The sequence below is a fragment of the Pristis pectinata genome, chromosome 6, assembly GCF_009764475.1.
Source record: "Pristis pectinata isolate sPriPec2 chromosome 6, sPriPec2.1.pri, whole genome shotgun sequence".
Taxonomy (NCBI): Eukaryota; Metazoa; Chordata; class Chondrichthyes; order Rhinopristiformes; family Pristidae; genus Pristis; species Pristis pectinata.
This window is the reverse complement of record NC_067410.1, coordinates 98,740,577-98,762,256: the sequence shown is the minus strand read 5'-3', so window position 1 is coordinate 98,762,256 and position 21,680 is coordinate 98,740,577. Positions and strand designations below refer to the sequence as shown.

The 21,680-nt window shown below is 38.6% G+C and overlaps 1 protein-coding gene across 1 annotated transcript in view; it reads right to left on the bottom strand.

Annotated features, from left to right (window-relative positions):
• Positions 1 to 388: 388 nt before the first annotated feature.
• dner (delta/notch-like EGF repeat containing) overlaps positions 389 to 21,680 on the bottom strand; it is a 188,440-nt gene continuing 167,148 nt past the window's right edge. The window contains exons 9-13 of the mRNA XM_052018121.1: positions 18,478 to 18,600; positions 15,524 to 15,637; positions 5,583 to 5,714; positions 4,661 to 4,907; positions 389 to 2,599 (exon numbers count right to left, since the gene is read on the bottom strand). Of these exons, the coding sequence (XP_051874081.1) occupies positions 2,488 to 2,599; positions 4,661 to 4,907; positions 5,583 to 5,714; positions 15,524 to 15,637; positions 18,478 to 18,600 (728 nt within the window). The 3' untranslated portion in view covers positions 389 to 2,487. The remainder of the gene's footprint in view (positions 2,600 to 4,660; positions 4,908 to 5,582; positions 5,715 to 15,523; positions 15,638 to 18,477; positions 18,601 to 21,680) is intronic.

Here is a 21,680-nt window from a genome sequence, read left to right as displayed (position 1 = left end):
TCAATCTGCTGCTGATTTCCACTGGGCAGGCTGCAGCAGTCATAGGAGTGAATCAATGCTGACTGAGGGGAGGAATACAGATATATAAGAGTAAAACAGAGGGAAGGAAGTGATTCTTCAGTCACACCGTACTTTGGCCAGAGTGGCATGGGATCTCAGGGAGGAAGCCAGTGGACATTGGTAAAGCAACTCCACATAGTCATGTACCCTGTGTACATTAGCATCAATGAACGAAAACTCAATGAGTATCTAGTCTGTGTATTTTCAATATGTGCTCTAGGCAAATAAGAATTTATGTCAGTAGCATGCAAGGTCTAACTACTCAATGGAAATAATTAAAAACACAATGAACTGAGATCACAGGAGTCTTTGCATTGCTAATAGGGTGTTGTTTTGTGTAAGAGCTTTATTGTTTCATTAAACATACAGCTTTGATGCATGGATTTAATGGAGCAAATCAAACATCAGTCTACTTCAGTCAGAAACAGGCTTTGTTCAGCATGAGCAATTGGAAATTCAAGACACACATTACAGGTCAACACACCAATGAACAACCCTGCTTCCTCCACCACAAAAAAATACGAGCTACAAAAGAGCAAAAAACGACAAAAAGAGCACAGTTAGTACAACAGCAGGAAAAACGGAAGCTTATACCAAAGTCTTCAACTTGCAAAAAACAAAATTATTTTGCTTGAAGTGTATATTATCACTTCTTAAACCTCATTGCAGCTTTAATAGGGATGCACAGCAGTTTCACATTTCACAGACTGCTTCTGGTTTCATTACAATACGCAGTACTAAACTCTAGGCAACTAAAGAGTGAGTTTCTCAACATCCTTGCCTCTTTTTAAAAAGCAGTTAAGTTCCCATTAATATTAAAGGATTGAATTATTTTTCAGGCACCTTTGCTGTTTAGTTATAAGGAAGTAGAAAGTGAAAATTGAACATCATTAGATTAATTTATAAATTTATAAAATAATCAGGTGCACATATTATTGCAAAGGTTCAGAGACTGATAGCATCTTTCTTTCCTGTATAGCAATGTGAGAGTGCAACTGTTGGACCAGTTCTTTGTCGGTTTGCTAGATCTCCAGTAAAAGCTTCACAATAATCCAAAACTGTCCCGTTAATATCCTTCTGTTTAATCTAGTTTGCACATGTTGATCATTGGAGAATATTTTTGTCGATCTGCAGTGTATTGTTTTGTTGGTGGGGATATGGTTGGACTTAATTGTATAATAAGAGCTACACTAACGTCACTCATGCTATAGCTATTGGTTCAACTTGCTTCACTTGTCAAGGTCACTAACTCATCTAAGTATGTTCCATTGTTAATGAGCCATTTTTAAAGAGCTTTTTGACTGAAAATCTCAACAGAAGCAAATATTTAATGATAAATATTTGTAACTGAATTTTCAAGAAGATTCTGATGATGAGACTTGCTCTTTAAGTAAAGTTTACTAAAAAGAGTACCACAGTATTGAAGAAAGTAAGCATTCAGCAAAATACAATCAAGCCGATTCTGATAATTATGAGTTAACGGAGTTTTTCAGCATCAGAAACTGTATTTAACTGTCAAATACTTTCAAAGGATTAGCATTAATTTGAATTCTTTTCTCTTCATTTCTTTCTTTTCTTAAAGTAACTTGAGAAAGAATGTTGGTTAGGAAAGCTGCAAAGAAAGTGGTACTGAGTCTAACAGAATGCTGAATAAATGAGGATTACAATGTTTCCTTTTTTTTACATTCACATGAATTAATTCTTGGGTCCACTGAGATATCTGTCTAGTGTAAAGTAATTTAGGAGAACTTTGCAAAATTGTGCCATTTCTTCATTGGCTACTCTTCCAGCCTCTCTGAATGAGACTATCAATTTTACAACAATTTCCAGTCTTTGTATTTTGGACACTGGCAGGTCCACTTTAGACCATCTCAGTATTCACACGGAGGAGTGATTAATCCCAGTGTTTTGGGCATAGTTCATTCTCAAGTTTTAGAGTTAAAAAGATAGTGTTGCAAGCCTCTGCATGCCCCACTCTCCCAATAAAATGAGTTTAGAAACAAATCTAAATTCCTACCAACTATGGTGCATTATTGGTTCACAGAGACAGGAAAACACAAATATACTAACAATCAGATTGTTTACCTTGGAGCTCTTATGATTTCTGTGAATATTTCACAATCTAATAAGATAAATATTTTTAAGATCAGTGGCCACATTGAAAATATATTTCATTAACATAGCGAGTAGTTTAGAAACACAAACACTTCCAATTCAAATATTTTGCATAAACCTATTTTTAAATGATAAACTGCTAGAAAACAACCATTTAGCTCATTAAGCAAATCTCTTAAATACTTCAGCTGTTTTTTATCTTAAAAATATTTAGCGTGTGTGTGTGTGTGTGTATGTGTTTGTGTGTGTGCAAATCAGTCTGAGTTAGTACTTTTTCTTCCCTTTTTATACCCATAAAAGTTGAGCTGTGCTTTACAAATCTTTTGTTTTAATTAAAGTGACCAGTGGTTTATCATCAGGGCTGTAATCTTCATAGGCCACAGTGGTTGCATCATACATTGCTGGTCTGGCCTTCTTACCAAACCTAAAGTGAATAAAGATGGCGAGAGAGAGAGTTTGAGGATTTGTATTGTAGTCAGAACAAGTAACAAATAGAAAACTTAATAAGTTCCTGGGTAGCTGAAGAAACATACTATGATACCCCAAACTAAAAGCTTAAAACACTTTGCTCTCATTTACTTGACCATGTTGTGATTAATAGTACTGGACATGACTAAAACGTTATTGTGATTTTCCACGTCTATGGCTACCAGTCATTGGTAACATTCTCTGGAAGATGTGACTATTATTTACAACACTGTAAAACTGAAAAGAAAGGTGAGTTTAAATACCAGGAATGATGGAAAAGTTTGTTCTATTGTTCAGGGCCAAGATTGGTTCAGTTTCCAATCATTGTTCAATAAAGAAGAAAGGCAGAAGGCAGAGAACTTCAGGTCAGTTAGTTTAACAGCTATTATTGCAAGATGCTAGTCAATAATCAAAGAGGAATGCTGAATATAATCAAACCTAATCAACATGGTTTTATGAAAGGTAAATCATGTTTGACAAATTTGCTCAAATTCTTTAGGATGTAAGAGGGAGAGTTGATACAGGTAACCTGTAGATTTCCAAAAGGCGTTTGACAAGGCTGGTGCTTAAATTAAAAGCCCATGGTATCAGAGGATGTGAGCTAGAATGGTTTGAAAACTGGCTGTCTCATAGAAAACAGAGAGTTGGAATAAATGAGTCTTTATCAAACTGCAAAGAGGTAACTAGTGGAGTATCGCAGGGATCAGTTCTTGGCTTGCAGTTGTTCAATACTTACATTAACAACCTGGAGGAAGGAGCAGTATGTAAGGCTTCCAAATTTGCCGATGATATGAAAATAAGTCGAAGGGCATGTTGTGCTAAAGTTACTGTGATTCTGCAACAGGACATAGATGGATTGAGTGAGTGAGCAAAAGGCTGGCAAATGGAGTTTAATGTGGGGAAGTGTGAGATCATGCACTTCAGTAAGAGAAATCAAAAGGCAGAATATTATCTAAATGGAGAGAGACTGCAAGTGAGTGAAATACAGAGGGATCCAGGTGTTCTTGTGCATGAATCACAAAAAGCTAGCAGGCAAGTCCAGACGTAGTTAAGAGGGCACACAATATTTTGTTCTTCATTGCAAAGGGGCTGAAATTTAAAAATAGGGAGGTTTTGTTGCAATTGTGCTGGGTTTTGGTGAGGCCTCACCTGGAACACTACATACAGTTTTGGCTGCAGCAGTCATAGGAGTGAATCAATATTGACTAAAGAGAGGAATGCTGGCAAGACCGGGTATGAATGCACATATGAAGAGTAATAGAGAGGGAAGGAAGTGATTCTTCAGTCACACTGTACTTTGGCCAGAGTGGCATGGGATCTCAGGGAGGAAGCCAGTGGATATTGGTAAAGCAACTCCACATAGTCATGTACTCTGTGTACATTAACATCAATGAACAAAAACTCATGGAGTGTCAAGAGGGCACACAATATTTGGGCACACAATGCAAAGGGGCTGGAGTTTAAAAATAGGGAAGTTTTGTTGCAATTGTACAGGGTTTTGTTGAGGCCTCACCTGGAACACTACATACTGTTTTGGTCTCCTAAAAAAAGATATAAGAACATTGGAGGCGGTAGAAAGGAAATTCACCACGCTAATTCCTGAGATGAGAGGGTGGTCCTAACAAGAGAGATTAAATAGTTTGGGCCTGTATTCCTTTGAGTTTAGAAGAATGAGGGGTGACTTTATTTAATCATGTAAGGTCCAAAGGGCCTTGACAGGGTAGATGATGGGATCTGTTCACTAGTCAGAGGGTCTTGAAGAAGGGGACATAACTACAAGATAAAACTGAGGTACATAGAAATTTCTTCTTGCAGAGTGTGGTAGGTGTCTGGAATTCTCTGCACTGGCAGGTGGCGGAAGCCAGAGCATTTAAATTGGAGGTGGATAAAAATTTGATAGATCGAGGAATTGAGGCATTACAGCTGAACTTACCTTGTTTAGGGAAGGTGAGTGGTTGGAGGAAACAAAAGTATTGCTAAAGTTACCGTCATGATGAGCAGTGTTACGTGTCCTTACCTGGCATGTCGGATTGAAGCTATTGCACTGCTGAATTCACTGTCAATGCTCCTGCAGTTGTAGAACTCTTCATAAGATGGTCTGGAAGAGCCCTGGTACTCAATGCGGCTGATGCGACAGATCCCCACAATTAAAATGATCAGCATCAGAACAAAAGCCACACAGAGGGCTCCAATGATAATGTAGAGGGAGTGGCGAGGCATGTTATTCAGACTCTCTGCCATCTGATCAGATTTCCATTCCAGGTCTGCATATAATTAGATAAGATATTTCAAGGCAAAGGCTGGTAACTGAAGGAATATACAGTTTAACGTGAATAGCACAACATAATACAATACTGCAAAAGGAGATGTTATTTTTTAAAATGATGAGAATTAAGTGATCTTAAATTACAGACTTTACAATGCATTTTGTTTTGTTAATTTATAGTTCATTGACCAAATCGCTCACTGTAAAGATCATAATTGCAAAATTCATTTTGGTGCTGGTATGGTGGATCACAAGAGGACAAAAGATTGTTTGTTGAAAGTTGGATAAAAGTCCAAGATCTGTAAATTCTTAAATTATTACTCTTCAACACTTTCTGCAACTTGCATTGTGATTCTTTCCAATGGAGTGAATAATAAAGACATCTCCATCTTTGCTGACTGGTATCAGGTGGTATGTAGTGTCCACTTAAAAGTGGATAGCTTATTATTTTTAGAATTTTAAGTGGTATCCACTTAAAAGTGGATAATTTATAATTCTTGGGATTAATACATGAGCTAAAATCAAAAATCCTACTCTTTTCCAAAGAGTCGCTGTCCTATATAAAATGATTGGTATCAAATAACTTTATCTTTAGGTGGAACTTACCTAGGCAACTCCTAATGAGGGCTAAACAACACAGCATCTGTGAGATACCAAATGAGGAAGCACTTACGGACATCACAGTTAATTCCAACCCAGCCATGTGGGCAGTGGCAACTGTAGCCATTTACTTGGTCCACACACGTCCCTTCGTTATGGCAAGGATTGCTCTCACACTCGTTTACATCAGCCTCACATACTTCGCCTGCATAAGCAGAAGGACAGCAGAAATGTTGGTTAGATTTGGAAGAAGGTTTCGGAATGTCAAATCTTCCCCTTTTTTGCTCCGTGACAAATATTGGGGGTAACTGCACTGTTATTGGGGTGATCCTTTGGACTAAGGTTCTATTGATCTAAGGAGACAAATATGGTCAACATACTCTTCTGAATTATTCACCATGGTCTCAGAGAAAGGGGTAAATTTCAAATTCCAGGGCAGAGAGGGGTGGCCATGCATTGTACAACCTGAAATACTTGAGCTCCATTGAATTTGGACCTCTCTGAGTACCAGTATTTTTCTATTGGCAGAAAAGTAAATTATTTAGTCAGAAATCAAAGAACAGAAAATTACTGCCACACCAACAGGAACTAAAAGGCTTGGTCGTGTAAATGACTAGAAAACACATATCAAGATCTGAAATAGAAATAACAAGATGAAAGAATTGTATGAATATTGGTCTCTGATAAAATCACAATAGCAATCTTATATCTAAACTCTGATTTGAATTCATTTCCAATCTCAGTTCACCCCTTATCTGGGCTTCATCCAGCTTGTGATTTGATCAGTAGCATTTCTTACAGAGTGCTGCTTCATAATTGTATCTCCTCTTGTACTAAGGCTGAGTACAAAAGAAGCAGTCACTTTCCAGCATTAATACTGGAAAACTACTCACTGAAACTTGTACAGGATGTTGCCAATTAGCCACTGAATAAAAACCATAACATAAGAATGTAAAAATAGGAGTAGGAGTAGGAGTAGGCCATTCGACCCCTTGAGCCTGCTTTGCCATTCAACAAGATGTTGGTCGATCTACCTCAGCACTACCTTCCTGCCCTATCCCCACTGCTGTCTGCGATAGAGAATTCCACTGTTTGATGGAAGAAACTTCTCCTCACTGCAATCCTAAATGGCCTAACCGTTATTTTGACATTGTGACCTCTAACTCTAGACTCCTCAGCCAGGGGAAACATCCTCCCGTCCCTAATTTATTGAACCCAGTCACCTCTCATTCTCTCCCCATATGATAGACCCATTACTCAGGAACCAGACTGGTGAATCTTCGTTGTACTCTCTCTTGTAGTAAGTATATTCTTTTTTTTAAATAAGGAGACCACAATTTACAAAATAACTCAGGTGCAGTCTCATTAAGGCCTTATATAATTGCATTAAGACATTAAGACTCTTGCACTGAAATCCTTTAACAGCAAAGGCCAACATACCAGTTGCCTTGCTAATAACCTGCTGCATCTACACAATAGCTTTTGGTGACTTATGTACAAAGAACACCCAGGTCCTTTGAACATTAACATCTCCCAGTCTCTCACCACTTAAAAATACTCAGCATTTCTGCTTTTGCAGATTGAAGTGAATATCCTCACATTTCATTTTTCCTTGTTATTAGAACATAAAACATAGAACAGTACAGCACAGGAACAGGCCCTTCGGCCCATAATGTTGTGCCGAACCAATTACATCAGTAATAAAATGCCCAGCTAAACAAATCCCTTCTGCCTACACAATACCCATATCCTACCATTTCCCTCACGTTCATGTGCCTATCTAAGAGCTTCTTGAACACCCCTATCGTATTTGCCTCCACCATCATCCCAGGCAGCACATTCGAGGCACCCACCACTCTCTGTGTAAAAAACTTGACCCGCACATCTCCCTTGAACTTACTCCCATCACCTAAAATGCATGCCCTGGGGAAAAGATACTGGCTGTCTATTCTATCTATGCCTCTCGTAATCTTATAAACCCCTATCAGATTTTCCCTCAGCCTCTGCTGCTCTAGAGAGAACAATCCAAGTTTGTCCAACCTATCTTCATAGCACATGCCCTCTAATCCAGGCAGCATCTTGGTAAACCTCTTCTGCACCCTCTTCAAAGCCTCAACATCCTTCCAATAATGGGGCGACCAGAACTGAATGCAATACTCCAGTTGTGGCCTAACTGAAGTTTTATAAAGCTGCAGCATAACTTCCTGACTCTTGAACTCAATGCCTTGACTAATAAAGGCAAGCATGCCATATGCCTTATTTACCACCCTATCAACCTGTGTTGCCACTTTCAGGGAGCTGTGAACTTGGACCCCAAGATCCCTCTGCTTATCAACACTGTTATGGGTCTTGCCATTAACAGTGGACTGTCTCTTTACATTTGAACTCCCAAGCTACAACACCACCAATCTTTATATCATTTGTAAACTTACTAACCCACCCATGTACAATTTCATCCAAGTAATTTACTGTATATACATCATAAACAACAGAGTTCCTAGTACAGATCCCTGAGGAACACCACTAGTCACAGACCTCCAGCTAGGATAAATCCTATTGACCACTACCCTCTGTCTTCTACGGGCAACCCAGTTCTGAATCCAAATGGCCAATTCACCCTAGATCCCACGCATCTTTATCTTCTGGGTGAGCATCCCATGAGGGACCTTTTCAAACGCCTTACTAAAATCCATGTAGACAACATCCACAGCTCTATCTTCATCAATCAGCCTCGTCACCTCGTCAAAAAACTCAATGAAGTTAGTAAGTCATGACTTGCCCTGCACAAAGCCATGCTGACTGTTCCTAATTAGGCTATGGTTTTCCAAATGCTCATAAATCCTATCCCTAAGGATCTTCTCCAGTAACTTCCCTACCACTGACATGAGACTCACTGGTCTATAGTTACCAGGATTATCTCTGTTTCCCTTCTTGAATAATGGAACAACATTAGCTACTCGCCAGTCCTCTGGGACCTCGCCTTTGGTTAGAGAGATCATGAAGATATTGGTTAAGGCCCCAGCAATCTCATCTCTTGCCTCTCTCAATAAGCTGGGGTATATCCCATTATGCCCTGGGGACTTATCCACCTTAATGCTCTTTAAGAGACCCCATACTACCTTCTCCTTTATCTCAAAATGCCCCAGCACATTAGCATGCTCCACACTGATCTCCCTTTCCTCCACGTCCTCTCCTTGGTAAATACTGGTGCAAACACTGATTATTGTTCACTTAATCAGCTTGTCTCTATCTTCTTAAAGCCCCTTTGTTGATGTTCAGATTCCCACTTGGTTTTGTATCATCAGCAAACTTAGAAATGTTATATTTGGTCCCCTCCTCCAAGTCAATGATACAGATTGTAAATAGTTGAGGCCCAAGCACTGATCTCTGCAGCACCACACTCGTTACAGGAACCTGGGAAGGACCTATTTATTTCTACTCTTTGTTTTCTGTCTCTTAATCAACCCTCAGTCCACACTAGTATAATACCCCTAATTCCACGTGCTCTAACTTTTTTCACTAGTCGTCTTTGTGGGCCCTTATCAAAAGATTTCTGAAGATCCAATACACCATATTCACTGGTTCTCTCTCATCTACTCTGCTGATACATCTTCAAAGAATTGCAATAGGTTAGTCAAACATGATTTCCCTATCATAAATCCACACCGACTCTGCTTCAATGTTTTCTAAGTGTATTGTTATTAGAGTCATAGTCATACAGCACTGAAACAGATCATTTGGTCCACCACATCCACACCCAACAGTGGGCATCCATCTATATTAATTCTAGCACTTGGCCTGGAGCCTTCAGTACCTAGGAGATTCACATGTTCAGACACTTCCTAAATGCTGCCATCGACTCTGCTTCCACCATGTTCTCTGGCAGTGTATTCCAGCTACTCATCACTGTCTGGGTGAAAAAGTTCCCCTCTGATCTCCACTAAATCTCCTATACCTTTCCTTAAATCTATGTCCTCTAGCTTTATCTACCTCTGATAAGGGCAAAGGTTTCCTGCAGTCTACCATGTCTATACCCCTCATAATTGTATAAACCTCAATTATATCCCCCCTTAACCTCTTCCACTCCAGGGAAAACAGATCCAGACCCTCCGTCTCTGCTTATAACTGAAACGCTCCATCTTAGGCAACATCCTGGTGAATCTCCTCTGTACTCTGTCCAGCACTGTCACATCTTTATATCACATCCATTGTTATAGATTCCACCTTTTTTCTGAGCAAGTTTCCAAATCCCTTTTTCATGAAATGTTAATTCAAAGCACTTTGAAGATACAATGAACATCTGGAAAGGGAACTGGAGGAGTCTGACTACACAAAATTTGTTAATGATAGTGCTGCCATTGCATTGGCACAACAAAACAAGAATTCTTGCCGCTAGCAATTAAACACTGCAGTCACACACAAATCTTCTCTCGAAACTATCAATTAATTGGCTAACTATAATGTATCATTCTCCTCTCTGTGCCCATACTTCCTGGCACCTGAAGTACACTCCAGCCATCTGGGTGCTGCTGTGTACTGAGGACATTTATAGCGTTTGCATCATGGAAGTCAAAAGAAACAAGTTATGTAGATGCCTTATTATTATGCCTGACCTATACAAACACCATAGCCAAGAGTTTCTTTCTACTTTGTACCGGCACTGCAGGGCACATATTGTGCAAAAAAATTACAATCCTTGCCAGAAGTAATTTTCCTTCCTTAAGTATGAAAGGATATGATCATGGCTTGATAGAAGCTGGGGGTGGGGGGGTGGGGGGAAGATTCCCATGGAAAATAAATACCAGCATTTTATAGTTATAAAAGGTGCCGTCAACTAGCACACTTGGTCAGCATTTTGTAAAATAATTCTTTTAATTTTGCATTTAAAATAATTTCCAGGACTAAGAACTGATAATCCATTTTAAAATCATTGAAAATCAATTCATCATAAAAAACATTTTTACTCAGTCTGGTCCACCAAGCAATTAATTTTTAACTAACTTAAAATGACTTTTAAAAAACAATGTAGAAACATTTGCGGATGTACAGTAGTCAGTTCCTTAGTAAAGTAATTTTTATAAGCTTTTAAAATGCACTTATCAGTGTCTCTTGATACAAAAACAACATAATTACAGAAGTCTGCAAAGTCCATAAATGGGCATCCTTAATGGAAACATGCAATTCATCTTGGAAGTGTGGTTAAAGAAGGTTGGGGACTGTTCCTATGTATTTTTGAACTTCAAAAGATTGCAGAAAATGCAATTTGTAGTTATCTAATTTAGTCTTGAAATTCCTCCATTTCTTTCTAAGGTTCATCCTTTTCCAGGTGAAATCGACTAAACAAACATAACACAACTTAGCTGGAAACTAAATTGCTTATTGTTTCAGTAATAGCCTTTCCTTCCCAGTGCATTCATTATGTCTGCCCTCCGTACAAGTCCCAGGTGGATTTCAGAACCTGCACTTGGTGAGCAGGATCACCTGGGCACAGTTCAGACTGGAAAATCAAGCAGGAAAATCCGCCCTTTTCCATTCCTTGAAGTAAATCAGGTCTGTGGCTTTGTACATGTGGTCTTTCTTTCTTCTTCCCTTTCCTTCTTCCATTCTTCTCTCATTCATTCTGTTCTCCTCTTATTCCCCTTTCTCACCCTTATAATTCCTCCTTGATATTCGCTCTTCCTCTCTTATTTTCCTTCAACATCACACTGTAGCAAGAGTGGAGCTCACTACTGCACAGAGGTTGAATTGAATAGTATAGATGCACTTAAGAGGAGGCTGGACAGGCATACGAGGGAGATGGGAATAGCGGGTGACGCTGATAAATTTAGATGAGGAAAGATGGGAAGAGAAACATAAATGCCAGCACAAGTTAGTTGGGCCAAATATCCTGTATAACCCTACATAATCCTATGTATTCAAGGTAACATTATTGCTGGTGGTCTTTATCTTGGGAAACCAAGTTACAGCATTACTTCGGGTTACACCAGCAAGCTTTCTGTGCTTCATGAGTTAAAGATGTGCTTGTTGCAGATTTGCAGATGTGCTCGTTGCAGATTTGCAGATTCATTCCTATTTACTTCTTTGATCGGTTTTGGGTGTGCATATGATAGGTCTCCAGCAAGTACTGGAGTAGTTATATTAAAGGTATTCCTCACAACCAGCACTGGGTAAAAATGAAAGCAAAGGTGCTTGTTTCAGTGTGGCTGATTTCATCCTTCTCTTATCTCTTACATAAGGATTGAATACCTAAGTGTGAAACGGAGCATTCAATGAGTTACATTCCAGCCAGAAGAGAACCACACGTGACCTGTCAGCTATGATGATGCTGGGAGTCGATTGTTCAGTTTTGGATAATCAGTGTGCTAAAATGCCTCACGGAATACCGTGCTCATGCAATATCTATTTGCAGATGAATATTTATTTTCTACTCTTTACACCGTCTGAGCAATGCATTGTCGGCCTTACATCAGAATATCAGCTCTTCTTGATAAACACCACAAATAAGCTTGTTACTTTGATACTTGATGAATTCTAGCCAGTTTTGAATCCTTATACCTTTATAGTTTGATTATTGTTTGTTTGAAGGAGTTGGTAACACTAAGCACACAATGCAGTTGTGAAAGTGCAATATGTTCTGCCTATAATGTTCAAGATGCACGCATTAGGGGTTACATTTCTGGGCAATATCCAATAGACATGAATACATATTAGATCTGTGAATAAAGGATTAAATCAGCACAGTGGTGAAAAATAATTTTGAGTCAGAAAATCAAAATGTGTGATTAGTTTGGATAATAAATAATAAGGAAAAGAAATTATTCATAGTAATAATCTATAGGCCCTCTGAAAGCAGCTATGCTGTAGAGCAGAATAAAAATCAAGAAATAAAGAGGGCTTGCAGGAAAGGTACTGTAATAATCATGGGTGACTTTAACCTTTATAAAGACTGAACAAATGACATTGGTGAAGATTACCTTGAGAACACCTTTATTTGGTGTACTTGTGACTTTTTCTTAGAACAATAGTGAGTGGAACTAGCAGGGAACAGGCTACTTTATGTCCTGTCATATGAAACGAGCAAGGATTAATTAATGATCTCATAGGAAAGGATTCTCTAGGGAAGACTGTTCATCACATGATAGAATTTCATATTCAGTTTGACAGCTTGATGTTTGTGCCTTGTGTCTTAAACTTAAACTGAAATAAAGGCAATTACATAGATGTGAAGGCAGAGTTGGCTGGGCAAGTAGATTATAAGGAAGATACTAAATAAAAAGACATTAAATAAGGAGCTACTTCATAACCCTCAACAGTGATATGTTCCATTGAGATGTAAAGTCCCACAAAGAAGGATTATCTATCTGTGGCTAACCAAGGAAGTTAAGAATGATATCCAATTGAACACAAAGGCATATTGGTGTCGTGATGATTAATGGTAGACTCAAAGATTGGGAAAATTTGAAGAACCAATGAAGGATGACTCCAAAACAAAAAAAAGAGAAAACAGATTATGAAAGTAAGCCAGCAAGAAATATATAAAATCTAATAGTGAGCATCTATAAACAAATAAAAAGAGAGAAGGTAAAATAGAATGACACTGGGGAATTAATAATTGGAAATAAAGAAATGTCAGAGATTTTGAACAAATATGTTGTACCTCTCTTTACAGTACAGAATACTAAAAGCATTGCAAGCATTGCAATAATAACAATAATAACATCTGTGGGCCAAAAGAGAAAGAGCAACATAAAACAATTATAATCACCAGAGAAAAGCTACTAGGCAAATTAATGGGATTAAACACAGCCAATTCCCTTGGCCTTGATGCCCTGCTTGCTGGGGTATCAAGAGAAATAGCTGCAGAGATAGTGATTGCATTGGCTGCGATCTTTCAAAATTCCTTAGATTCTGATTGGAAAAACTCAAAATGTAACATACTTATTCAACAAAGGAGGGAGACAGAAAAGAGGAAGCTGTCAGCCAGATAACTCAACACCTGTCATCGGAAAAATACTAGGTTCCATTAGTAATGGCAGAACCCTTAAAAATTATAGTTCAATCAAGCAGAGTCAACATGGTATAAAGAAAAGAAAATGGAGCTTGACAAATCTTTTGAGTTCTTTGAGGATGTAACAAAAGGATGTAGGGAGTACAGTATAATGTTGGGAAATGTGAAATTATCCATTTTGGTGCAAAATAGAAAAGCAGAATATTGTTTGTAGAGAGAGAGTACAGAAAACTGCAGTGGAGAAAGACCAGGGTGTCCTTGTATATGAAACACAAAGTTGGCATGTGGTTGAGGCATGTACAATAACAACTTTTAAAAGACAGTTGGACAGGAACATGGATAGGAAAGGCTTTGAGGGAAATGGGTCAAACACAGGGAGATGGGACTAGCTTAGATGGTCATCTTGGTCAGCATGAATGAGTTGGGCCAAGGGGTCTATTTCCATGCTGTATGACTCTATGACTCTCTGACTCCATGATACAAATAATTAGGAAGGCAAATAGAACATTGATCTTTATTGCAAAGGTGATGAAGCAGAAAAGCAGAGAAGTCTTGTTACAAAAGCAGAGGGTATTGATAAAACCAAACCTGAAGTATTACATACAGTTTTGTTCTTATTTAAGGAGAGTTATATTTGCATTGAAGGCAGTTCAGAGAAGGTTCATTACATTGATTCCTGGGAGGTAAAGGTTTTCTTATTTGGAACAGGTTGGGCAAATACTGAGTTCAGAAGAATGAAATGATCATATTAGAGAGTATTAGATTCAGAGAAGGCTTGATAGGGTGAATGTTGAGATGATGTTTTCTTTCATAGGGGAACCTAAAAAACTAAGGGGAATAGTTTCAGAATAGGCAGTAACCCATTTAAGGAGGAGACAATAAGGAATTTCTCTTCAGTGGGTCTTGAATTTTTGGAATTCTCTATCTCAGAGAGTTGAAGATGTTGAATCATTAAATAAATTTATTGCCAAGATCGGCAGATAGTGGAGTCAGGTTCTCAGGGGAATAAGCAGGAAAGTGCAGTCAAGGCCAAGGCTTGAGGCACCATGTGACCCACTCCTGTTTCTATTGCCCGTATTCTTATACAAAGCATACAAAGTTGCTGTTGGATGCAGAGAAAGCAGCAGCTGATTTGGAGACAGCATTGTACATAATCGTTGCCAACTGAGTTTGCTGAGTTCAGCCAACACATTACCTCAGAAGATAATGCAAAGGAAAACCTGTGAGGAGTACTGCCTGTTTGTTACAGAATTGCCTGATTTCAATGTCACAGTAAATTATAGAACTGAAAATTAAGTGGGTTCTATTTTGAGCAGGCAACCCACTCCCTAGTTCTTTGTCCAAACTATGAAGGCAAAAATTACCCTCTGGTGACACACTAATTTACAGCAGTATATTCAACACAAGACAAAACAAAATGTCATGAGTGTACATGAACAAATTAATTTCCATGCCATTGCTCAGGAGAAAAAAATCAGTTTGGAATTTATTCTGAAGATATTTTTGGAACTTGTTCTGAATATCTCTTTTGCTTCCATTTTTCCAGCTTCTCTCTTTGACTTCTCTGTAATCAACAGTCTATTAACTTCTATGAGACACTTCTCTCTCCTGACACTTCTGCATGTCTTCCACTGAATGCTTAATGCAGCAGACTATTTTACATGTAAGAAGATAGAATTGATGTGGAAATGTGGCAAACGCACTTTGGAGAGAATGTGGGACCTTATCTATTGACTGTCTGCTGAGCATTTGTATACAATTTCAGAGCTGAAGAGATGTTTTGTTTAACCTCATAAAAGGTGTGCATCTACTTTACTTAATACTTAACCAATACAAGATACAACAGCTTATGTTATCTATCATCTAGCATGTGATATAAATTGGGAAGAGCTACTTTGCAAAGTTTAAAGCAGTTTTTTAGTGAGATGGATTTTCTTCACAAATCATTTGCAAAGATGAGCTATGTGGCCCTAAAGCTAATAATTCTACAGTTCTGTTCCACTTGCCTGAAAATCCAGGCACACAAATGCAGGTAGCATTTAGTTCCTTGTTGATGCAGGTGCCTCCATTCTGACAGCTGACATTAGCGCAAGGATCCTTGTACAGGTCGCAGTGTATACCTGGAAGCAAACAACAACATTACAAAAAAAACTTACATCTGTAAAATGCCTTTAACATAGCAAAATGCTCCAAACTGCTTCACAGGGAGCTATTAAACAAAATTTGATACTGGGCTGTTATGGATATATAGTACTGGTGGTGATAGCTTGGTCATGTATGTAGGTTCTTTGGAGCATCTTAAGGGAAGAGAGAGAGGTAGAGAAATGGAAAGGTTTAGAGGGAGAATTCCAGAGCTTAGGGTATTGGCAGCTAAAGGCAATGCAACTAAAAGCAGAATAATAAGGATGTGGAATAGGCCAAAATTTGAAGGAGCACAGAGATCTTGTGAGTGTTGTAAGAATGGAAGAGAATTCAGAGATTGGGAGGCATAATGCCAAGGAGGGATTTGAAAACAAAGATGAGCACTTTAGTCTCAAGGGTTTACAGTGCCTGGAGCCATTGTAAGTCGGCCAGAACGTAGGCAATACTGGACAGGAGCTTGTGTGATTTAGGATAAGGCTGGGATTGTTCAGTTGGACTAGGACAATGGTTTCTAAGCAATGCTTGCTTCTCTTGTAGCTATAGAAACTGTACAACTGAAAATCCGCATATCATAATCCTGCTTCGCATCTGAAATAAAAGACAGAAGATGCTGGAAACACTCAGCAGGACAGATGATATTGTGGAACGAGAAATGGAGTTAATGCTTCAGGACTCAGACCCTTCGCAAGAACCGGGAAAGAGCAAGAATAGGTTGGTTTATACACTTACTCATTTGGTCTCGCCCTTTCAGAGATATTCTTCTGTTCTACCTACCCCCGCCTCCCCCAACTTTCTCTGCAACTGTAGCTAACTTTTTTACTCTCTTTCGCAGTTCTGACAAAGGGTCTCAGTCCTGAAACATTAACTCTGTTTCTCTCCCCACAGGTGCTGCCTGACATACTGAGTGTCTCCAGCACTTAATGTTTTTGTTTCAGATTTGCAGCATCTGCAGTTTTTTTTAGCTTTTATTTATTGCTTCATGTCTGGTACACTCTAGCATTTAACCAGTTCAGGGTGTCCCTTTTTGATTTGACCTCTCATGAAAGGAATTGCCAGAAATTCTGCCCTGATTGGGCTATCTGGCAAATCCTAGAATTGGTAGGGATCCAGTGCAATGAGATGACAACTCATCTTTGATGAGTTTTTGCAGACTAATGCCGTAACTCTAATGGGAATCTAGCAGAATCCACAAGGCATTTCCAGTCTTATGCATTTCAATGTGTATTTTTAAGTTTTGAAACTTTTCTGAGGCATGAAAGAGGGAGAATTTATGTTCTCAGACAGGGATGAATTATTAGAAGAAATCATCAGAGGTAAGGAAAGGATAAAACATTAGAAATGTCCAAATTGAATTTAGACGTTCCATTGTGAGAATTCAGGTACCAGTCAAAATATAGAGTCATAATGTTTTGGATATTTCTCCCTTACAGGATAACATGTGGTGAACTCTCATAGGCTTCTGACCAATTTTTTCCCATTCCTCAGCCTGACTGAGATTGGATGCCTGTGGGATAGTGGTCACAATTATTCCTACCTACCGTTCTATGGTGCTGTAGGATGCAATGTTGGTCCAATCTTAATTTTTATTTAACTGCTGGCAGGCAGCCATTATGATGCATACAGAGACAGGCACCTAACAGAGGAATGAACTTCTTAGGTATCTCAATGATTAAAGGATAATCAGGAGTTGATAAAAAGGCGTTATTGTGAGTTCGTGTGTATGCAGATGACTCAAGGGCAATCACCATTTGTCATACAATTACTGATGGCTTCCAACTGATGATTCTGAGTGGCAGAGGATAGGGTTGACTTGGGAAGGGGAACTGCTGTGGCAGGCCTTTGGATATAGGGAAAGCTGTAGTTGCTGTTGGAATCAGGGAAAGCAGTAGTTGTTTGGAGACAGTGTTGTAGATAATCCTTGCCGACTGAGTTTGCTTCAGCCAACACATTGCTTCAGAAGGTTATGCAAGGAAAAGCCTGCTGATACAAAAAAAAATGCTTATTATAATGCAATATTTACCAAAGGAAGTATGGAAAAAATGGGTTCCAACTGCAGTTTGACTTCAGTTGTTTAACTGAATCCATTTATTCGAGGATCCCACAGTGGGGAGCTGAGCCATGTTGTTAGGCAATATTGCAGATCTGATCTCTGGTTTGCATGGAGCCAGCTGGCCTCTGCTGGGCAATGAACCCTACAGATGGCTTCAGAAAAAAGGGAAAATTGGCCAAGATACTAGCTCTAGAGTGCTCTCATTATTCACGTCAGGATAATATGTAATATGAATGTTACCCAGATCTGTGCATTGTTTTTTTCTATTTTGTTACATTTTTGATTCAGTTTGATAACTATCTTCCACCTTCTTTCTGTTTCCTCCCATTCACTACTTATGATATCCTGTCTGGGCTGGAGCTGAGTGATATTGGACAAGATACGACTTGGGTCAATCGTGTTTTGGAATTCACTGTTGATGTACAAGTGGGGCCTGGAGGTTAGTAGTTCTTCCTTCAACTCCCCATCATCCTGGGGAAATGATTGGCCTTTTTATTATAGAATGTGGCCAGAAACATCGCTGTGTAGGGATGCATGGGAGCAGATTGCTTCTACTATACAAATGTAATTCAACATCATAACATTCTCCCTCACAAAACAACTGCAAATCTATACTGCAGCTCTGACCTGAATCAAAAGGTGAATCTGCTTTGAAAAGATACTCTTTTAATAGTGAATGAGTTGAAGTTATATTCATCTACAGGTGTAAGAGAATTTATTCAGTAACTGAACACATGTATCTTAAAGACACAGACTCCCTTGACCTACCTTCATACTCAGCGGGACAGAGGCATTCATATCCATTCACCAAGTCTCTGCAGGTGCCTGAGTTCTGACAAGGTGCTGAAAGGCATTCATTATATTCCTCCTCACAATACAGACCATGGTAACCTGTGGAGAACAAAAGCTTCATGCTTAAATCATACCGTGGAAATGATTGCTCCAAACCACCTAAGGGGAAAGAGTTATCTGACCCACCTTAACAATACATGGATCATTCAGAGATAAATATTAATAGCTGTGTGCAACTTTGAATCGTGAAAATGCAGTATTTAGGAACTAAACTGAGGTTGCTCAAACTACTTTATTTTTTTATCTTAATCTTTCACGGAATCCCTTGAAATGGTTACTTTTATTGTCTATCTCTAATTGTTCTTGAATTGAGGAAGCAGTTGAGAGCGAACCACACGTTGGTGGGCTTGGAATTAGATTGAGTAAGGATGGCCGATTTCCTTCCCTGAAGGACATTAGTGGATCAGATGGGTTTTTAACAACAATCTGGTAATTTCATGGTTACTGCTACTAAAACTAGCTTTTAATTACTTGAATTTAAATTCCTCAGCTACCATAGTGAGATTTGAACTCATGTTTCTGGATGAAAGGTGAAATGGTCACTAGTCCATTTATTGTACGAAAACAATGGAACTCTGTCAGTATTTTCTTCACTAAATTATTTTATTGAAATTGTCCCTGTTAATACTTGAGTGGCTGTTCAATTATAAAAGAGAGAAGTTTTTTTGGCAATAAACCTATTGTGAGCAAATGTATCGTCAACTCACGAGTGCTTTAATTTAGTAATTTATTTTAAATGCAGGTTTACAGTCTTCTTGGAGCTGTTGCTGTATTCTCAGCTTTGAATGTTCTGAATCCTGGCACTGATTGGAATTTGGAATTTCAATAGATAAAAATGGGAGAAACTTGACTGGCTCTGTATTAGTGGGGCGAGTTAACGTGGGCTCAGAATTAATTGCCGTGCAATCCTTAGCATATTCAAATTTGGAGTTTTAGTAGTTAAAAATATTATTTTGTGATCATTGGTTACCATAATATAGTTTTATGAAAGTTACAATAAAAAGCAAAACATATATTGGAAATGCAACAAAAAAAGTAAAAAGTCCAACTCTGCTTGGTCAATAGATGGCAGTATTAAATTACAATATGTTTATGTGATGGGAGAAAAGGGTAAAAGTTGTCTCAGTTGTATGTGTTAAAGTCACAGTGTTGTTGCGTTTGCACATTGAACTCTCCTGAAATTTGGCTCCACTGTAACCAATCAGGCTGAATTTAATGAACATACTTTAATGAACATCTGTGTTTCCTGCAGGTGACGGTAGGCCATATCCAAAAATATCAGAAAAAGTCAACTAAAACCAGAGAGGTCAGTATTTCAGATAAAAGGTTCTTTAGCTGAAAGGATGATTCCTCTGCTGAGTGGTGTGCAACATAAACTACAGGGAAAAAAAACAGTGCCTATTGCTCTCAAATAGTCACAACTAATGTCTGTGATAACCTTTGCCATGATTTATTTCTGCCACTTTTTAAATTATGACTAATCTATTATTTCTCCTATCCGAACTGTGACATTAGCTAACAATTAATGATATGAATAAATGAATTGTAAGGCATTCCGAGTGAATGGTTCTGCCAAAATAATAAGCAATGGAATGTCATACTAACATGTTAAGCATCTGTTTGTCAAGATTGTTGACAGTATTGTCTCCTGTCCCAATATTAATTAATGAAGGTATAGTATTGTTGGCACTGCTTCTTCTGAGTGTTTCTATTTCCAAATAATCACACATATAAGATCTTTGTGGGATGCTCTACATTAGAGTCGGGTTGCAGTTAGCATCCGGGTTAGTGTCTGGATGATTGACATATTATGCAGGTTTCAGAATTGAATAGGTAGTTAGGGGAGCAAAAAATTGCAGGGAAAGAGCTAGAGATTAGAATTTCCTGGATTGATCCTGCAGAGAACTAGCTTGATGAGCCTCATTTTGCCAACTGATTTTGCCTCATTTCCACATCAGTAACTTTGTTGTCACTGGAGAAATAAAACAGCCCAAGTATAACTAACCTTGCTATGGTGCTTGGACATTGAATGGTTTCACTGTCAGACCACACATAAGTATAATTTAGTATTAAAGCTGAGAGTAAGGGCAATTTTGACCAGACCTTAGTTCAAAAATGGATAATTAAGTTGATACTGATACGAACAAAAAAATTGAGAGAGATGTCAAGTGCGGTGAAAATTCATTCCCATCCATTTAATATTATTGCACAAAGCCAAATTTATTCCCAATCAGATGTCACAAAATGTTACAAACTAATATATATCAGTGCTAAATTTAGGTCCTTTTGTTTTAAATTAGGGTTGAGGTAGATTACTGGGACAATACATATCACGTAACTGAGGTACTCAATTTTGGATGGATAATCACTGGTTATGCCAATAAATAAACACCATGGGTTTGACAAGCAATTACCTGTCCATGAATGTGATTAAAATGCAGTTGATTCACCTACAGGGACAGAGTCTTATTTGGGTCAGTGTCCCAGTTCAGTTCCTATTCAAGATAAAATCCATGGTGAAATGTGTTTCTAAAACCCAATCTGCATCTTGGCACGTTACATGTTCTTGGACCATTGGTGAACTACTAGGTAGATTGTTCGTCTTCTATTGATCATAAGGTTAGCATTGTTCATTGGCTGTTCATTGCAAACAGATATATGTAATAATATGGATTTTCATGGGAGTGACATAGGAGGTTAAATGCTTGAGGCTATTGGGATAAAGGAAAACATTCTGATCATTTGTAACTGGTTTAAACACAGTGGCAGATGCCATGGGAGCAGGGATTAAGGGCACAGAAATCAATCAGCTGAGCACAAACTGGCCCAGTATAGGCTGACTGCAGTTACAACTATACGATGTGCCGTCTGCAAAGTAGGTCCCATTGTTCTGGCAAGGTGACAAGGCACAAGGGTCTATCTTCTGATCACATGTGGGGCCTGTAAAACCTGCAGTTGTACTTTCCAATAGTGATTGAAAAGCACTGTAAAGCCTATTTTTAAAATTCATTCATGGAATGTAGGCATAAACAGGATGACATCATAGGTGGATTACTGGGGGGATGTACCTTCCACTGCCTTTGACCTCCTGCATTCATTTCAATATCTATGAGGTTGGG